The following is a 21,423-nucleotide window of genomic DNA, read 5'->3' as shown; positions in this document are numbered from 1 at the left end:
TACCTACATAGACCACGACCACTGGATCCTCCCCGTCCCATCATAAGTTCCTCTCCAGCCCAGAGCAGATGTCCTGAACACTGGCATCGGGCAGGCAACACCGCCTTCGAGACTCTCGATCCTGGCTACAGAGAACAGTGTCTATTCCCCTGACTATACGGTCCCCAACTCCAGCTACATTTGTCTTTTCTTCCCCCCAACTTGAATAGCGCCCTGAACCACGCTGCCATTGTCAGTTTGCTCATCATTCCTACAGGCACTTCTCTCATCCACACAAAGAGTAATAATCTGATACCTGTTGGACAGGGGCAAGGGCTGAGGCTCCTGCAGGACTATCCCTTGGATCTCTCTATCTGCCTCACTCACAGTCACACTCACACTCTCCTGTTCCTGACCACTGGCCGAATTCAAGGTAGTTAATCGCATGGGTGTGACTGCCTCCTGAAACACAGAGTCCAGGTATCTCTCCCCCTCCATGATGTGCCGTGGTGTCTGAAGCTTCGACTCCAGCTCATCAACTCAGCCTCAGTTCCTCAAGTGACAAATGCTTACTACAGACATAATCACTGGGAACTACAATGGGGCCCACCAGCTCCCACATCATGCAGGCACTGCATCCCTATATTATTTAATTAGTTTGTAACTTGGTTTTTAGCTTATAATCTGTAAATTATTCATGCTCTTTTATTCTGTGTCTTCACCAGTCTCCTCGCTCTTTTATCCTGTGTAACCACCGGTCTCCTCACACTCTTTTATCCTGGAGTGCAGCTGGGGTCACTGTGGCTTATCCGTGAGGCAGAGAGTATCATGGAGTATCATATAGAGAGATGGTCACACCACAGGCTAAGACTCCACAGGCAGAAAGGGAATGGGTGACCACCAAGCAGAACAGGAGGGCTAGAAAGGTGGTGCAGGAATCTCCTGTGGCTATTCTCCTTCCAAACAGATATATCACTTTGGATACTGTTGGGGAGAATGGCGTCTCAGCGGAAAGCAGCAGCAGCCAAATTCATTGCACCATGTTTGGCACTGCTGCACGAGAGAGGAATAAAAAGTGTGAGAATGCAATAGCTATAGGGGATTCAACTGTGAGAGGAATAGATAGGCATTTCTGTGGCTGCAAACTAGATTCCAGGATGGTATGTTGCCTCCCTATGTTGCTAGGTTAAAGATGTCTCAGTGGGGAACATAAAAACTGACTGTAAAAGCTTCTATAGGTATGTGAAGAGAAAAAGATTGGTGAACACAAATGTAGGTCACAGAGTCAGAAACAGAGAATATATGTAATGAGGAACAAATAACTGACTGACCAACTAAATACATACTTTGGTTCTGTCTTCACAAAAGAGGACACCATTGAAATATCAGAAATGTTGGGGGTTAGTGAGAGGGAGGAACTGAAGGAAATCAGAATTAGCAGGGAAATGGTGTTGGGGAAATTAATGGGATTGAAGGTCGATAAATCCCTAGGGCCTGATAATCTATATCTCAGATTAGTTAAGGAAGTGGGCCTGGAAATAGTGGATACATTGGTCGTCATCTTCCAATATTCTATAAAATGGTTTCTATGGAATGGAGGGTAACTGATGTTACCCAACTATTTAAAAAAGGAGGTAGAGAGAAAACAGGGAATTATACACCAGTTAGTCAGATGTTAGTAGTGAGGAAAGTGCTAGAGTCGCTTATAAAAGACTTAATAGCAGAACACTTGGAAAACAGTGGCAGGATCGGACAGGGTCAACACGGATTTACAAAAGGGAAGTCTTGCTTCACAGATCTACTGGAATTCTTTGAGGATGTAACTAGTAGAGTTGAAGAGGGGGAGCCAGTGGATGTGGTTTATTTGGACCTTCAAAAGACTTTTCACAAGGTCTCATATAAGAGATTAGCGTGTAAAATTCAAGCGCTTGGGATCGGGGGTAGTGTATTGAGTTGGATAGAAAACTAGTTGGCAGACAGGAAACAGAATAGGAATAGAAAAAATGCTGGAAAATCTCAGCAGGTCTGGCAGCATCTGTAAAGTGAGAAAAGAGCTGATGTTTCAAGGCCAGACAATCCTTTGTCAAAGGGTCATCTGGACTCGAAACGTCAGCTCTTTTCTCTCCTTAAAAATGCTGCCTGACCCGCTGAGATTTTCCAGCATTTTCCCTTTATGTCTCAGATTCCAGCATCTGCAGTAATTTGCTTTAAAAGAATAGGAATAAATGGGCCTTTTTCCAAGTGGCAGGCAGTGACAAAAGGGGTAGACAGGGATCAGTGCTATTGCTATTCACAATGTATACTGGTGATTTAGATGAGGGATCTAAATATCTCCAAATTTGCAGACAGCACAAAGTTCGGGGGAGGGGGAGGGGAGGAACTGTGAGGAGGATGCAAAGTTGCTTCAGTGTGATTTGGACAAGCTGAGCGAGTGGGGAAATGCTGGATAACGTGGATAAATGTGAGGTTATTCACTTTAGTAGCAAAAACAGGAAGGCAGATTATTATCTAAATGGCTATAGATTGAGAGATGGGAGTGTGCAACAAAAACTGGGAGCAGGATTTTCTGACCACGCTCGCCCCAAGACCAGAAAATCCTGCCCAAGGTCAACGAACCTTGGCATGATCCGTGTCCCACCTGCTATCATTCTTATGGCGGGCGAGACAGGAAAATTGCACCCTGGATTTCCTCGTACATCAGTCGCTGAAAGTAAGCCTGCAGCTGCAGCAGGCAGTCTAGAAGGCAAATTGTATGTTGGCCTTCATAGTAAGAGTATTAAAGTACAGGAGCGGGGATGTCTTACTGCCATTATACAGGGCCTTGGTGAGACTACGCCTGGAATATTGTATGCAGTTTTGGTTTCCGTATCTGAGAAAGAATGTTCTTGCTATGGAGGGAGTACAGCGAAGGTATACCAAACTGATTCCAGCATGGCGGAATTGACTTATGAGGAGAGATTGAGTTGGTTAAGGTTATATTTGCTGGAGTTTAGAAGAATAAGGAGCAATCTCATAGAAACCGATAAAAGTCTATCAGGGCTGACAGGATAGATGCAGGATGTTCCCGATGGCAGGAGAGTTCACAGGGTTCACAGTCTAAGGATATGAGATAAAGCATTTAGGACTGAGATAAGGAGTAATTCCTTCACCTAGAGAGTGGTGAGCCTGTGGAATTCTCTACCATAGAAAGAAGTTGAGGCCAAACATTGTTTTCAAGAAGGAGAGAAATAAAGGGGCGATCTTACCAAAAACATTCTAAGTGCCAAACGAGTGTGAAAATGGCAGAGAATCGTGCCCATTTTTTGGACGAGCTCTCAGACATGATCTTATGCCACTTAGTGCAAAAAAGAGGCAAATTGTGATTCACAACAGTTAGGCGAGTGGACGAAATCTATTCTAACTCGGAAGCCGGCTGCTGATAGTTAGCGGGCACCATTGCACATGCGCCAATCTCCCAGTGCATCAAGTGTTTCCAAGAGTACACAATTAATGCACTGGGAAAAATCTCACTCCCCCGCCCACCCACCAGGAATCACATCCTCAGCCCCACCGGTCATGCCAGATTGTCCGATCGTTCCTCCCCCACCTAATCATGGCAGCACCCCCGGCTGACTTCAGCCCCCATCCCCATCCCGTCCCCCGGCCTATAGCCGCCCATTCCACGCCCTGCCCTGGCTGATTGCCGTCCCAGCCAATCACCAATTGCAGAGTGTGCAGCCGCTCCGCCCCCCCCCCCCCCCCCCCCCCACCCTCTCCTCCGGTCCCACCGGTGAGGCCATGACATCTGGTCCCTGTTGCTGGGGGTTCTCGCCGGTGAGGACCTTCACCAGCAAGACCGTTAAGGCAAGTGAGCCTGGACAATTCCATCTCAGACTCACTAGTAATATTTAAATTCTGATTTAAATAATATAATCAGCCTCGCACCCTTCCCAGCCGCGAGGCTGATCACACAGACTTCACAGTCCCAGTAGTTTCGCGAGAGGCGGGAAACTGGGCAGCCACCTGCTTTTTCGCCTCTCTCACGATCTTACCAGGTCGCCACGCCGATCAACCGGTGGGGTGAGCCAGTAAGATCGCCCCCATAGCTTCTGGGGCTAAAGGGATCAAAGGATATGAGGGAAAAGTGGGAACAGGTTATTGCTTTGGAAGATCAGCCATAATCAGAATGAATGGCGGAGCAGGCTCGAAAGGCTGAATGGCCTCCTCCTGCTCCTATTTTCTCTGTTCCTATGTTAGTAACTAGGATAAAGATTACCATGAAACAGATGTTTTCTGCTGCAGTGCATACTTTACCCCAATGGCAGACATGAAACTTTTTCCCTCTCTGTCATTTGGCAAGTGACTTTTATTTTAACTGACGGAATGTATTTTTTAAATTTTATTTTAACATGTGGCAGCATGTACTGACACCATCACAAAAACGTATGTGGACAAATGCAGCAAATATTTCTTACTGAAAAATTCTCATGCTCGAGCACAAAGCCGTTGAAACATTTTTTTTCTAATTTATTTTACTGTTCCTCTGCAGCATTCCAATTTGTTAACAGCAATGTCTTTACACGGATGAATTTGCAATGGTGTTTCTCAGGAATGCGAAACATTCTGCTCCTGCTGTGCAGTGTGAATCGGTTCTGACTCCATCCATGTGGAACTTAACTTGTTGGTGCGCTGGGACAGTTTTTCAGCTAAAGAATGATCCATGAGAAAAAGAGAGTGCAAAATGAAGCTCTCCCCAACAAATAAGTTATATTTGTTGCCATCCTGCTTTTTAAATATACAGGAAAAGCTTTTTATAAGTTTTATAAACAAATGTGATGGTCTCAAAAACGGGTAAGGAGATCACAATGCATAATTAAACCGGGCTGATTGCTTCCGAAAAGGCCAGACTTGGTGCCGGCATAGAACATAGAACATTACAGCGCAGTACAGGCCCTTCGGCCCTCGATGTTGCGCTGACCAGTGGTACCAATCTAAAGCCCCTCTAATCTACACTATTCCAATATCATCCATATGTTTATCCAATAACCACTTGAACGCTCTCAACGTTGACGAGTCCACCACTGCTGCAGGCAGGGCATTCCACGCCCTTCCTACTCTCTGAGTAAAGAACCTACCTCTAACATCTGTCCTATATCTCTCACCCCTCAATTTAAAGCTATGTCCCCTCGTGCTAGCCAACACCATCCGAGGAAAAAGGCTCTCACTATCCACCCTATCTAATCCTCTGATCATCATGTATGCCTCTATTAAGTCACCTCTTAACCTTCTTCTCTCTAATGAAAACAACCTCAAGCCCCTCAGCCTTTCCTCATACGATTTTCCCACCATACCAGGCAACATCCTGGTAAATCTCCTCTGCACCCTTTCCAACACTTCCACATCTTTCCTATAATACGGCGACCAGAACTGTACGCAATACTCCAAATGCGGCCGCACCAGAATTTTGTACAGTTGCAGCATGACCTCCTGGCTCCGAAACTCAATCCCTCTATCAATAAAAGCTAACACACCGTACGCTTTCTTAACAAACCTATCAACCTGGGTGCCAACTTTCAGGGATCTATGCACATGGACACCCAGATCCCTCTGTTCATCCACACTACCAAGTATCTTACCATTAGCCCAGTACTCTGTATTCCTGTTACTCCTTCCAAAGTGAATCACCTCACACTTTTCCGCATTAAACTCCATTTGCCACCTCTCAGCCCAGCTCTGCAGCTTATCTATGTCCCTCTGTAACCTGCCACTTCCCTCCGTACTGTCTACAACTCCACCGACTTTAGTGTCATCCGCAAATTTACTAATCCATCCTTCCACTCCCTCATCCAAGTCATTAATAAAAATGACAAACAACAGTGGCCCCAAAACAGATCCTTGCGGTACACCACTAGTAACTGGACTCCAGGATGAATATTTCCCATCAACCACCACCCTCTGTTTACTTACAGCTAGCCAATTCCTGATCCAAACCACTAAATCACCCTCAATCCCATGTGTCCGTATTTTCTGCAAAAGCTTACCATGGGGAACCTTATCAAACGCTTTGCTGAAATCCATATACACCACATCAACCACTTTACCCTCATCCACCTCTTTGGTCACCTTCTCAAAGAACTCAATAAGGTTTGTGAGGCACGACCTACCCTTCACAAAACCGTGCTGACTATCCCTAATCAAATTATTCCTTTCTAGGTGATTATAAATCCTATCTCTTATAATCCTTTCCAAAACTTTGCCCACAACAGAAGTAAGGCTCACCGGTCTATAATTACGAGGGTTGTCCCTACTCCCCTTCTTGAACAAGGGGACAACATTTGCTATCCTCCAGTCTTCTGGCACTGTTCCTGTAGACAATGACGACACAAAGATCAAAGCCAAAGGCTCTGCAATCTCCTCTCTAGCCTCCCAGAGAATCCTAGGATAAATCCCATCTGGCCCAGGAGACTTATCTATTTTTACCCTTTCCACAATTGCTAACACCTCCTCCTTATGAACATCAATACCATCCAGTCCAACAGCCTGCATCTCAGTACTCCCCTCAACAACACTGTCCCTCTCCAGTGTGAATACCGACGAAAAATATTCATTTAGTGCCTCTCCTATCTCTTCAGACTCCACGCACAACTTCCCACTCCTGTCCTTGACTGGCCCTAATCTTACCCTAGTCATTCTTTTACTCCTGACATACCTATAGAAAGCTTTAGGGTTTTCCTTGATCCTACCTGCCAAAGACTTCTCATGTCCGCTCCTGGCTCTTCTTAACTCTTTCTTTAGGCCAATTCTGGCCAATATTTCTGCCCTTGTTGACCTGTTCTGACCCTCAATCCTCTGGCATGTTAAATTTAATATTCACATCCTCATGCTTAAATCTCTTCTTAACTCTTTCTTTAGGCTTACCTGATAGTAATCTGAAGTCGGTTAACATGAGTGGCTGCACACCTGAGCAAAATTGTGAGATCACAGAACGAGTTCAAGCTAGCCTGCTGTACATGAAGGCAGGCTAAACCTCTTGGGGGGAACTGCATGTTGGCTGGACCCAACCCATTACTATCACAAAATTGGCCCACTGTTACCTCCACAACATTTTCCTCGCCTGCCCCTACTTCAAGTTATCTGTAGATAATATCTTAATTCATCCCCTTGAAACCTCCAGAGTTGAATAATCCTGGATAGACTCCCACCCTCGGTAAAACCATACCATGCACAGCCCTACTGCCTTTATCCCATCTCTCACCAAGCTCCACTCACTCAATGGTTAGGATTCTCCGATCTTGTTCACCCCGCCACCGCTGCCAACAAGAACAGAATTTGGTGCTCAGCCAAAACTCCATTCACTGCAACAGGACTGGAGAATCCCAGCCGCAGGCGAGGTCCAAGAATTCTGGCCAATATTTCTGCCCTTGTTGACCTGTTCTGACCCTCAATCCTCTGGCATGTTAAATTTAATATTCACATCCTCATGCTTAAATCTCTTCTTGGTCTTGGCCCTATTTATACCTCTAATCTACCTTCTCTCAAAACATCTATTCCCCTGACTCTGGCCTCATGTGCATTCCCCCATCTCTTCCCCAGTCTCACCTCTCCCTTTGCCTCCCAATCGATGGCTATATCTTAGGCCACCTAGTTTGGAATTCTCTCCATAAGCCTGTGGGCCACTTCATTACCTGATTCTTTAAAATTATTTTCTTTATCCAAATTTTTGATTATTCATCCAAATAGTGCTACCTTAAAATAAGCACGCATCTAAAAATGCTGTAGGATATTTCTCTGCTAATGTTGTCGGCCACGATTCTTCTGAATTGGGACAAAGTGCCCACGCCGGTGGGAAAATGAGAGTATTTGTTGCTGGCATTGGCAGGATCTTGCAGGTGGGATTCACCCACCTAAAAGAATCCCCCCGTCATATGTAATATGCTGCACATGCAAGCAAAGGGATGGAACTTTTCTCTTAGGCAAGGCTAAGGAAACATCATGATAGCATGAACAGAATCTGACTTTTAAAAATTGTTTCTTATTAAATTAAGACGGCTAGAAGGTTAGCAATTTAGCATTTGAAGCAAACTTTTTACTCACACAACTCAGTAATTGAGCTATGCATTTCTCAGGTGAAGTCTTCAGTGCTCAGAATAAATGGAGAACAAAGATCTGCCTCTCATCCCAAATGAGTTTCAGGAGAATGGCTCAATGTGTGAAGAATCACTTGAATTTGATGGAAGAAATCTCTCAAAGTTGAACCTCTGTGAAGAAAGTAAGTATCCTTCCTTATGAAGAGAATTGGAAATGAATAGCAAAGTATGATTGTTTTCATTGAAAGATGAATCACTTCCCATTCTCTTCTCTTTGCTGTTATTCTGAATTCCTATTTGATGACTACGACTTGGAAGCCCAAAGTGATTTTCATAAATGTGATTGGTTGAAAGAGCTCCCAAGTTCACCAATTCCTGCCCTTCCAGTGTTGCTTTTGAAGTGGACATGTCTTATTACTGATGAATGAAGTTTTAGTACATTCCTTCAATCAATTCCTAACAAGGCTGCAGTTTTCTAAAAAATCTGTTTGCTGGATGGGGACATCACTGGCAAGGCCAGTATTTATTGTCCATCCCTATGGCCACTTAAACAAGTAGTTATGAGGCAACCACATTGATGTGGGGCTAACTGCTGATTCTCTACTGGTCTTATTTGTGTTGGCTATAGTGAGAGCCAATGGTGCAGCAGCTGCAACTTTCCTGGAGTTGCACTCTGATACATGGTGGGCAATCAAGTTCAACAAATGGAGTGGCTGTCAGAAATTGTGAGGTTTCTGTCACAGAAGCGTTTGAAGCACTTAAGTAGAGATTTCTGCGACTACAGTGAAACCAAGCACTGCTTTCAGAGTAAGGGGTCACCCATTTAAGACAGGGATGAGAAGGAATTTCAACTCTCAGCGGGTGGTGAATCTGTGAAATTCTTTACCTCAGAGGACTGTAAAGTCTCGGTCATTATGTATGTTCAAGGCTGAGACAAATATTTTTAAGTAATAAGGGAATCATGGGTTATGGGGATAAGGCAGTAAAATGGAGTTAAGAATTATCACATGATCTCATTAAATGGCAGAGCAGATTCAATGGGCCGAAGGGGCTAGCTCTGCTCCTATATCTTATGCCTTTATGTTCTTGCATTCCTCTCACATGTTTGTTCCCTGTCTATTGCTGAAGAGCTTTGGTTAAACTGTATTTTTAAAGGCTGCACCAAGGTTTCCAGACAGTTTTATTTGGGTTTTACTCCAATGTCTACATCAATGTCATATGAGAAGAGACTAAGCCAGTTAGGTTTATATTCATTGGAGTTTAGGAGAGTGAGAGGGGATCTCTTAGAAACTTATAAAATTCTAACAGGGTTAGACAGGGTAGATTCAGAAAGAATGTTCCCGAGGGAGTCCAGAACTAGGGATCAGTTTGAGGATAAGGGGTAAACCTTTTAGAACTGAGGTGAGGAGAAATTTCTTCACCCAGAGACTAGTGAATGTGTGGAATTCACTACCACAGAATGTAGTTGAGGCCAAAATGTTGTCTGATTTCAAGAAGAAATTAGATATAGCTCTTAGGGCTAAAGGGATCAAGGGATCTGGGGGTATGGGGGATCAGGATATTGAATTCGATGATCAGCTATGATTAGAATGAAGGTGGAGCAGGCTTGAAGGGCCGAATGGCCTACTCCTGCTTCTGGTTTCTATGTTTAATAGGAATGCAAATGAGCAGGCCCAGGAAATCCACCTGTCACTCCCTGTGCTGGGCCACAGGATGGTGACAACTGAGAGGCAATGAGGCAACTGTGACGACTTATTTTGGGGAAATTCTAGGCTTTCACCGCAAATGGTGTATTGCAATGGAAGATATGCCTGAAGGTGCTGTCAGTGGTCAGCATTATGACATGAATTCCTTTTGTAATTGTAAGTCAGTGAGAGCAGACCTTGCTCATGGACACTGCTGTGTCCAAGAGCAAGACAGCAACTCAGGGCATGCTACGCCAATTCTCCAAATTTAGCATGCATCAATAGAGTTTCATGAATATAGATGCTGTGTGGATAGCACTGGAAGAATCACTGTGCCCACATGTTCAGGAGCAAACAGTCATGGGAACAACAGAGTCTTGCTGCCCGAGAGCCAACTCAGGTCCTGAGTGCCTATGGATTCTGAATGCACAGCACCTTCTTATAAAAAGGTGATCGATCTCTGTGCAAAAGTATCTACAGAAGTCATTTGAACCTGCTCAAGACTTCTTGCAAAGCTTGGTATAAGGAGGAGGGAGACCACCAGCCACATCTGTGTATGCGTTGATGTCTTTGCTTATCTACCCTAGAGCGTGTGACAACCCCAGAGCATCTGAATTGGAGCCGTCACTGACACAGACAGTAAACACAGTCAGAGTACCACCTGTTACTGCTCAGCTGGTTGTAAAGTTGTTGATTCTAGTGTGCAAGAGATCTCCTTTAGTAGCTTCAGTATGCTGGGGAAATATGACGAACACTAGTTTCGAGCAGTGATCCACAAACCTCATTGGCAGAGATCTCACTGCTGCCTGCTCTCTCACAGGCCAGGTGAAATGCTGAGGGAATGCCCAACATGACTGGAGTAGTCACAAATGAAGCTGTATAGTCTCTCAGAACAACACTGTGTACACTACACCCCCGCTACCGTGCCAATAGCGAGGACAAGTTTGCTTCGTCAAGACAGTTGCAGTGCCATCCTAACAATGGACAGATAAAAGATACAGAGACCCACATTTCCAACTGCCTCCCGACGAAGTTTGACACCAGCCAGCATACTGTATACTTCCATACAAGAAACCACATCTTAAGTTTAGATGATGGACAGAATGGCTGGATTTTGTGGAGCCCAGTGGAGCAGGCAAGTTGGTGGGTGGTCACAGAGAGTTACCCGGTAGGTTGTGCAGCAGACTTCTAGCAGTGCTAAATCAGCGCAGCAATGTGAAAAAACAAGAAATGTCCATTAGCACAGGAAGCTCATTGATTTGCTTTAATTGCACACTTGTATATAATCTAAATGCAATCCCATGTGATTTAATCCTACCTCCCCAATTTAATGAAACTCACACGTGTGAGTTTCATGTCTTTAGTAAAAGTTGATGATTTATATATAGCTTCCTTGGCTCACTGTGAGAGTCCTTTGTAATTCCAGGAAACTGAGTCACAGGACACTGGACTGATCTTGGAGATGATATCGCTTTGTTAAAAACTTGCTGAGCTCATATCCCAAGGGGAGAATCCTTGGATAAGAAATGCTGAAGCCAGAAGTACTGGATTCAAATTTTTTAAAGGGACAGCACACAACTGAGGTGTTGGCGGGAGAAAAGTGTAATAGGAAGAAAGATGCAAGTAGGGAGATAGTTGTAACAAGGGAAGAAGGAGTAAGGGAGGGAGTTCGGAGTGGGTAAGGGTAAGGAGGGATGAAGGAGTAAGGGGGGAGGTGGAATGTCCAGGTGAACATGCAAGGGAGGGGCTTGTGGAGTCAATGACTACGCCCTGGGGAGCGAACCGAGGCTGGGCATGTTAGGATGCAATGGTGAGTGTGAGGGAGGGGGGAAGCAGAGAGAACTGGTTGGGTGGGAGGGTGAGGATGTGCTGGTAGCAGTAATAGGGACAATGAGGGTGGTCGTTGGGGACACAGCGGTAGCACAGATGGTGGGCAGGGGAAAGTGTGGGGTGGGGTGGTGAGAAGGAGGAGGTCAGGGAGATTGATGGTGGTGGAGTTTTCAGGCAGACCGGGAACGTGTACATTCACCTGCACGTTCCTGAAGGAACTTTCCACCAATAGGCCAGCTGCTCCCTCTGTGCCAGAGGATGAGGTTGAAGGGTTCACAGACCGAGAGGATTCAGAGGAGCGTCCTGTGATTGGAGAAGCAGCTCCTTGGAGGATCTTCCACTTCACTTAGCTGTCTAATGGGAATTTTGAACAGTGGCTATGGGGGCCACAAAGAAGGCCACAACCCGGCCCATGGGCCATGGGTTAGACAAGCCTAGTCTCTATGCATCATTGAAAGACATTTTTGCCATGCATGGGCCAGAATTTTAGGTATAAAGCTCAGACGTGCACTGATCTAGAAGCATGTAAAATTGTGTGGGAAGACGTCGGGCACATACTCCAATTTTATCGTACCCACAAGCGATATTTCTGTAGTCAGGCGCACACATGAGTCAGAAGCGCTGATAGTCAAGAAGACAATTTAAATTACTTCAGCACCAATTGCCAGGGTTTTGCATTGCCCATCTGCCTTTACGGTTAGTTGGCATGCCGAATGGCAAAATGGTCTTTAAATTAAGGTTGCCACCTCAATTCAAGGTGGGATGAAAGTTTAGGGTTCAAATAAAGCTACCAAATGTGTCTGGGGACTGTATGATTTTGCTGCCCAGACACTCATGGCCTAGCTTTAACACTGAGATTTATTTTCCACAGTTCCGCAGCAGCGGTCTCCCTGACGGAGCAGAAATACCAGCCCGCACACCCTCTTTTTTTTCTCGGCGACCACTCTCTTCCCATCCTCCCCAGCAACACTCGGCCTTTCGAGAGCTCGTTTCACGCTGGATGGCCAATAATTGGGCAGACAGCGTGCAATCGCGCACTGGTACCGACCGCAGCTGGGAACACATTTTGCGTCCGCTCCTGGGCCCTCCGAGTACAAACATACAATGGGCAAAAATTTCATGCCATGGATTTCCAGACCTCATCATTTTGAACAACTGCGCACAGGTTTCACACATGACTAGCTCGCTTAGATACTGCAGACTAATGTTAAGATTAAAAGGGGAGTGCAGAGGGTAAAGGTTATTTAGAAAAGAATGATAGTTTAGCAGTGCCAGATTAATGTCATCATTCTATCCCACTCCAGATCAGTATGGCTTCAAGCATGCTTTTAATGGGAAGCTGGCTGAAATCTCAACTTCTTTTTCTTCTGCACACACTTATGCCATTTCTGACTGCAGCAGATTTGAATAAGGTGAGGGAGAAGGAGGATGAGTTGTGCTCCAATCAGAGCCACAGAGTGCACAAACCACAGAGTACACAGACCTCCAGCATCAAGAGTCACTGTGGATTCATCATCAAGCTTGTCATGGCCAAGTTCTTGAGAAAGCATCACATCCACGATCCCAGCTTGTGGAGGCAGAAAATAGTATAGTTTGAAGGAACAGGACTGCAATAGTTTCTCCAAAGTGTGTCTGTATAGCGCGCAAGAAACAATACTTTTCACTGTATATTAATATATGTGACAATAAAATATCAGGTCAAATCAAATCAAATCAAACCTTCTAGAGAGTTGGTCAATTTTGTTCAGGAGACCTGGAAGGTGGCCTGGATGGTGAATTGGTAACTGCCTGACAATTTGCATTCTGCCCAACAGTTTGAGAGAATGCATGGAGAGCTTAAATTCTCAGTCTCCTCCAGGAGAGCTGAGAACACCATTGGTTAGACTGGTGAAACTGTCACACTGATTGTCTCGGAATCAAAGAAGGAGTCAGTGATGTGGGGGTGACGTAGAGTAAAGTGTTAATGTGAAGATATAAATGAGACAGTTCACATTATCTTGGAAAAGTGATGTAAGATCACATGACCATTGTCATTGGACATCCTTGTGGCAAGGATGAAGCCTCATTCTTGATGTAGTCATTATTTGCTGAATCAAGTTGATGTTAAACCCTGCCTCAGAAGACTCCAACAAAAGCCATTAAGAACACTGAAACAGAGAAACATTAGAGTTCTAGAGGCATGCAGAGCAGAAAAGGCCTTTCGGCCCATCGATCCTCGCCAACAATAACTACTATTAAAAGTATGCTAATCCCATTTTCTGGCACTTGTCCCATATCCTTGAATGTTATGATATTTCAAGTATCCCTCCCTGTAATATGGGCTGCAATGAATCACTGTACATTCAGAAATCCAGCAGTTGAATAACATCTGAACAGGCTTGTGAATTGGCAGTTGTTGTTCAATGGGAAAGGAATTGAAGGGATTGGTTCTGTTTGCTACGTCGAGACTGTAAATTGAATATAGCTGTTGATGCCCATTGACTAAAATTCAGGGCTGTAGTCGCATTGATGACAATTGGTAGGGCCATCATGACATGCAAAGTTGCCTACAGTTGTGCTTTGCTGCTGATGAAACAGCTCCATAGTTATCTCTCTGCAAGGGTTACGTCAGGCTAGGTAGCTGTACTTTGGCCCGTAACCATAATGCTTATCCAGCAACCATGATAAAGACAAGTGAACAACAGGCTAGGACACAGTCAAGCTTGGCTGTTGTAACATCTGTGATTCATTTCAATGGCTTGATCATTTAAAGACCATGTTAAAAGCCCGGCCATGGGTGATATGCCAAATCCATGGAACTGAAATTAAGCATAGAGTTAATAGCCTTTGGAGGTGAAAGATTCAATATTTTATAAATTTGCATCCATGGACCTAAATAAAGATCAAGCAATGAAACAATTGCATAGCTTTTGCTTATCATGGCGTACTTCAGTATGTCAATACTTGGAACATGTTTCAGGCAACATGTTAAATGAAGGAACCTTATATTTTGATTTGAGGTTGAAGTGTTCTGGCTAGCAAGTTTATTTGATGATTTGGAACTTCTGTTTATAAAAGTTGTGAAATGTGCCATTCATTAACAACTTCAGTACACTGCTTTTTTTTTGCTGAACGAATAAAGACATTGTTCTAGTTGCTATGGCAGCAGTTTAATTTACACCAAATGTACCCAATAGAATGCTCCAAAAGAATAACAGCTTGAAACAATTATGCCTAAAAATGCCTTTAAAAGGGTACCAAACATCACAGTACTAAACATCTATCTACTTCTGCAAAAGATACACACCAGCCAAACAAAATCATGAATGTCATTAGGAATTATAAATATTAGTTGGACATCAATAAATCTAATAAGGAATTTGGAAAAACGTCTTTATCCAGAGAGTGGTTAGAATGTGGAAATTGTCATGATGTGGAGTGATTATGAAGTAGTCAACTCCTATCATTCACAAAGGTTCCATTCCTGTGAAATTTTGAGTAGGGTGAAATTGCAAATGGTGAACTTGTGTATGGTCAGAGATGGTGCATGCGCAGCGCTGGCTTTCTGCATGGGAAAGGTGAGAGTTTAACAGTCCAACAGTTTAATATGAGAATCTAACTCATGGAGGAACAGAGTTTTGCAGCTGTGAACTGTGATTTGGTGCATTTACACATTTATGCATGTAAACAAATGCACAGCAGAGGGGTAGTTGACTGTACTACGGTATCATTACAGAAATAGGCCTTTCAGCTAAACAAGTCCAGTCCAATGTTATGCTCTACATGAGCTTTCTCCAACCCTTCTTCATCTAACCCCATCATCATATCTCACTGTTCTTTTCTCCTTCATGTGCATATTTTGTTTTCCTTGAATGTATCCATGTTATTCAATTCAACTACTCCAGTTCCACTTCTAATCATTCTCTGAGTAAATTCTCCTGAATTCCAGATTGCATTTATCAGCAAGAATTTTATATTTATGGACCCTAGTTCTGGACTCACCCACGAGTCCACATCTTCTTTATGTCCACCTGTCAAACATTTTCATAATCTTGAAGACTCCATCCATTTGCCCTCAGCCTTTTCTATTCTGGAGAAGCCTCAGCCTGTTCAATCTTTCCAAATCACTCAGTTCTGATATCATTCTGGTTTAAAAAAAAGGTTATGGGTGAGATTCTCTGGCCTCCCTTCAGTGATTTTCTCGGCAGTGGAGGTGACGTGCCTTTGCTGGCAGTAGGATTTTCTGCTGCCAATGGGAATTCCCATTGAAGCCAGCCCACGATGCCGGGAAACCCACAGTGTGCCGCCGGCAGGACCAGAGAATCCTTTTCCTATTATGGAGATCAAAACTGTTCACAACATAGTCTAATTAAAGTTCGACACAAGTTTAACATAACATCTCTTCTTTTCAGTTCTATACCTCAAAAAATGAACCATGGTTCTTTATTTGCTTTTTTCAGTAGCCTTAGGAACCAATGTTACTACTTTCAGTGATCTCTGTAGCTATACACCTATATCCCTTCAATCCTCAAAGCAATTAGTCACTGAAGGGGTGAATGTTCAGGACAGAGGTGGGGAAAAGGGCTTGATCTGTCTCTCGGTCAGAAATCCACCTCTGTGGGAAATTTATTAAATTTCAGATTTTCATGGTGCTGAGCTTTTAATTGATATGGAGACAGGATCTCCGTGCATTCAGATCCAGTGGGGGCAGGAGTGGAGGTGGGTCAGATAAAATGTGGAAATCATTTAGCACTCAGCACAAGACAGACTCAGTGCTGACTTGATCTGATTCAGGCATTGAATTTGCATATTCAGAATCCTGATGGCCAACTCAATGGTTGTCCCAATTGGCATGGTTTGTATTGTCTCTGTCTCGGGCTCCTGTATAGGACTATGTGAGCTAAGGATTTCCTTTGCCCCCAAGATCTATCCACGGACTTTGGGGGTTGCAGTGAAGATCTGAGGCTGCCTGGACTGGTGGATGATGAAGGGGGATTGTGATAGATGCCAGGTAGCTTCCAGGAAAGTGAGAGCACACATTAGGAGGAATATCTTGTTGTAGTCACAAACCAGTTGAATGTTGAGGAAATTGAGGCCCTTCCTCATGATAGATCGCACTGACTGGTCACTTGGGGCCTTGATGGCCACATGGGTGCAATTGATGGTACCCTGCACTTGAGAGAATCCAGTGATCAAGGTGAGACCCAATGCGCACTGTCCCTGCGAGACTCTCTCTGTCATTAAATGAACATTCTGTCCAACTCTGGTAAAAAGGACATCAGTGACTTCCAAAATGCAGTGGTGTGCAGCTGATTTTGAGATCCCACTAAGGTTTACAAATTATCCTTGGAAGGAGCCAAAAATGAAGAAGTTCAAGGCCAGTGACTTTGACAAAGAATGGCGACCAGTACCGTGAGGTATGAGGTTTTCGCTGATGATCAACGGAATTTTACTGCCCGACCCGCCACGGGAATCGGAGCAGTGCCCAGGGCTGATATTTTCCGGGCTTCCCATCTGCATTATTTGTTGTTGAGCGGGGCGGGGGGGCAAAAAGTCCACCCTTATTTTCCAATGGGAAGGTCCGTTATCCTCGGATGGGATTTTACGGTTTCGGAATGAGTGAGGCCATAAAATCCCACCCGTAGTCTGTGATCCTCTGTCTGGAGATTTCTAATTTATGGTGGCACAGGTTCTCAGATAACTCCACGTAGACCCACCTTCACTGGCCAATCCAGTGCTGAATGTTTGGCCTCGGTTGCCTGGCTGCTCTTCTTTGGGCTCACAGGGCCCAAAATCTGACAATCATGCTCCCATTGACAACTGTAACTTTCCTCCGAGGCAAATAGTGCCCACTTATCCCTTGATCTTCTGCCCTTGCGATAACAGGTCACAGCGTCTCCTTTCAAAGCCCTGGTATTGAGTACCCACTCTCCCCGTCACCTCTGCACTGCCAAGTGCATCCCTTTACCAAGTGCCTAGTTCCTCTTTGCCCCTCTTAAGGGGCTGGGGGCAATACCTCAGGGCAGCCATGACTTGTTCTCCACTGTGCACCTATGTCCCTTCAGCTGTTCTGAAACTGACAGTGTCTAGAATTTGTCCACGCTGTTCCCCCTCTCCCATCAACAAATTCCAAATGAGCTTTTCAACAGTTTTAACTGGCCTCAATTGGAGGGAGATTATGATTCTCGCATTGAAATTGACACGGTGCCCAGGGCTGATATTTTCAGGGCTTCCCATCTGCATTATTTGTTGTTGAGGGAGGGCCCAAAAATTCCACCCTTATTTTCCAAGAACTTTGTGCCTCCTCATTCTTCCTACCAAATGTACCTGGCACTCCGCTATACTGAACTTCATTTGAGAGTTACACAGCAATTCTGCAAGTTTATTAATGTTTTCCTGTATTTTATCACCTCTGTAGTAATTACGCTGCCCAATTTGATGCCATCTGCAAATTTTGAAATTGTGCTGCCAATTCTTAAGCTCAAAATGATGAAAAGTGATGCCAGCATTGATCCTGATGGAATATCACTTCCTAACGTTTACTAATCTGAGTAATTACAGTGAATAGGATAGATGCAAATAATATGAAGCTAGAAAAACACAAATGCGCTGCTGATAGAGTTGGAAACATTGGATGAGAGGATGTTCATGTGCAATAGAAACATTGGCATAAACTGGGCAGAAAGTGCTGTAAATTCTATGCAGTTTCAATACAGTCTATTTTTCAACGTTATTTAAATTAAATTATCTGACAAATCAATTTTTCAGCATTGAATTACTTTTTCCCACATTATTTAATTGCAATTTAATACAATTTATTGGATAATTAATATTTTTTAGTGCAAAGACATCTTTAAATTGTCAGGAGTACACTATTGAAAAGGTGAATCGTATGAAGAGTCTCTACAGCATTTTCACAGTGTGTTCCTGGCCTCTGTGTTTTCATTTGCATATATTGGGTGACATGATTCTTACATAAAAATAGTGATCAGAATTTCATTGGATGCAAAATGCTTTGAGATGACCTGAGGCCGTGCAAGGTGTTATGTAAATGCAAATCCTTTCCTTCTCTCTAATTCCAGTCGGAGAACATAATTCTGATACTAGTGTAACTGTTTATGACCAATTTCAAGAATTATAGACAGAAGTGCAGATTGGATGTGACTGCATACTTTTTCTAACTCCTTTCTTATGTGGTCTGTCATTTCTCAACTAATGGTGGATCTCAAAATGCTGCAATTTGGTGCACATGAGGGCTATGGAAAATGTACTGTCCTTTTAGTAAAAGTGAATGTCTAATAGCATATTCATCATTTGTTTGCACATGGGTTGCCCTAATTGTCTGGGTATGTAACTTTGTTGCAAGTTCAGAAAAAACTACTAGAGAAATGGCATAAACAGCTCTTTACACCATCATAGAGTTATAGAGTCATAGAGGTTTACAGCATGGAAACAGGCCCTTCGGCCCAACTTGTCCATGCCACCTTTTTTTTAAAACCCCTAAGCTAGTCCCAATTGCCCGCATTTGGCCCATATCCCTGTATACCCACCTTACCCATGTAACTCTCTAAATGCTTTTTAAAAGACAAAATTGTACCCGCCTCTACTACTACCTCTGGCAGCTTGTTCCAGACACTCACTACCGTCTGTATGAAGAAATTGCCCCTCTGGACACTTTTGTATCTCTCACCTTAAACTTATGCCCTCTAGTTTTAGACTCCACTACCTTTGGGAAAAGATATTGACTATCTAGCTGATCTGTGCCCCTCATTATTTTATAGACCTCTATAAGATCACCCCTCAGCCTTCTACGCTCCAGAGAAAAAAGTCCGAGTCTATCCAGCCTCTCCTTTTAACTCAGACCTATCAAGTCCCAGTAGCATCCTAGTAAATCTTTTCTGCACTCTTTCTAGTTTAATAACATATTTTCTATAATAGGGTGACCAGAACTGTACACAGTATTCCAAGTGTGGCCTTACCAATGTCTTGTACAACTTCAACAAGACGTTCCAACTCCTGTATTCAATGTTCTGACCAATGAAACCAAGTATGCTGAATGCCTTCTTCACCACTCTGTCCACCTGTGACTCGACTTTCAAGGAGCTATGAACATGTACCCCTCGATCTCTTTGTTCTGTAACTCTCCCCAACGCCCTACCATTAGTTGAGTAAGTTCTGCCCTGGTTCAATCTACCAAAATGCATCACCTTGCATTTATCTAAATTAAACTCCATCTGCCATTTGCCAGCCCACTGGCCCAATTGATCAAGATCCCGTTCCATTCAGAGATAACTTTCTTCACTGTCCACTATGCTACCAATCTTGGTGTCATCTACAAACTTACTAACCATGCCTCCTATATTCTCATCCAAATCATTAATATAAATGACAAATAACAGTGGACTCAGCACTGATGCCTGAGGCACACCGTTGCTCACAAGCCTCCAGTTTGGAAAAAAACCCTTTACAACCACCCTCTGGCTTCTGTCATCAAGCCAATTTTGTATCCATTTAGATACCTCACCCTGGATCCCGTGAGATTTAACCTTATGCAACAACCTATCATGCCGTACCTTGTCAAAGGCCTTGCTAAAGTCCATGTAGACAACATCAACTGCACTGCCCTCATCTACCTTCTTGGTTACCTCTTCAAAAAACTCAATCAAATTTGTGAGACAAGATTTTCCACTCACAAAGCCATGCTGACTGCCCCAATTCAGTCCTTGCGTCTCTAAATGCCTGTAGATCTTGTCTCTCCAAATACCTTCCAACAACTTACCCACCACAGATGTGAGGCTCACTGGCCTGTAATTCCCAGGCTTTTCCCTGCAGCCCTTTTTAAACAAAGGCACAACATTTGCCACCTTCCAATCCTCAGGCACCTCACCCGTGACTATCGATGATTCAAATATCTCTGCTAGGGGACTCGCAATTTCCTCCATAGCCTCCCACAGTGTCCTGGGATACACTTCATCAGGTCCCAGGGATTTATCTACCTTGATGCGCCTCTTTCTCTTTAATATGTATACTCTTCAAGACATCACTTTATTTCCCCAAGTTCCTTAACATCCATGTTTTTCTCAACAGTAAATACTGATGATAAATATTCATTTAGGATCTCACCCATCTCTTGTTGATCCACACATAGATGACCTTGTTGATTGTTCAGAGGCCCTATCCTCATTCCTGAGTTTTCACTAATCTTAGGCAGAGTTACAGAGAGAATTGAGAAACCTCCATTTAAAGTCTACCGACTGTAATGATTAACTTTAAATAATTAGACTCAAAATATTTTTTTAAATTAAAATGTCGTTTCTTATACCTACTGTAAATTTAAATGAATATATTTTTCATTTATATATATATTCTCACAATGTGAAGAAAGAATGGCCATGGATCCTTACAGATAACAATTCACTGCCACACTCCATTGGTAAAGAGGCTTCAATCAGAGAACCACATGTTTAGCATTCACTCTGTAATGGTGGTGTTGTGAAGGATTTTTTATGTAGATAATTTTACACTGTTAACAGGATGTATGCAGTATCTTTGGTAAGTGTCACCTGCTAATAGAAACCGGTTGTGGCAAGTGAGGAAAGGAACAACCACTAACTGTTGATTTCATTTACATAAGGACCAGCTGGAAGGCGAGGGACAGCAAGCAGTTTTTGCCACCACTGGAACTCAATGGCAAGGATCAAGTGTGCGATAGCAGTCCTGTATCTTCTTGTTTTCCTCATTTGTGTTGGAATTGTCATTGTTGCAGGTAACACATCCCATTTTCATGTGGCAAATATTTTAAACAGACATTGAATAGTTCTTTAAAAACTCCGTGACCAACTTACCAGTTGATCAGAATTTCCCCCACTTTTTCATAGAACATG

The 21,423-nt window shown here is 43.6% G+C and overlaps 1 protein-coding gene across 1 annotated transcript in view; it reads left to right on the top strand.

Annotated features, from left to right (window-relative positions):
• Positions 1-21,423, top strand: part of LOC144493570 (scavenger receptor class A member 5-like) — a 93,537-nt gene that overhangs the window by 8,749 nt on the left and 63,365 nt on the right. The window contains exons 2-3 of the mRNA XM_078212673.1: positions 8,085-8,227; positions 21,174-21,305. Of these exons, the coding sequence (XP_078068799.1) occupies positions 8,110-8,227; positions 21,174-21,305 (250 nt within the window). The 5' untranslated portion in view covers positions 8,085-8,109. The remainder of the gene's footprint in view (positions 1-8,084; positions 8,228-21,173; positions 21,306-21,423) is intronic.

This window comes from Mustelus asterias, chromosome 5 (genome assembly GCF_964213995.1).
Source record: "Mustelus asterias chromosome 5, sMusAst1.hap1.1, whole genome shotgun sequence".
Lineage (NCBI taxonomy): Eukaryota > Metazoa > Chordata > Chondrichthyes > Carcharhiniformes > Triakidae > Mustelus > Mustelus asterias.
Note: the sequence above shows the minus strand (reverse complement) of the source record. Positions and strands in the feature narration are given on the sequence as shown.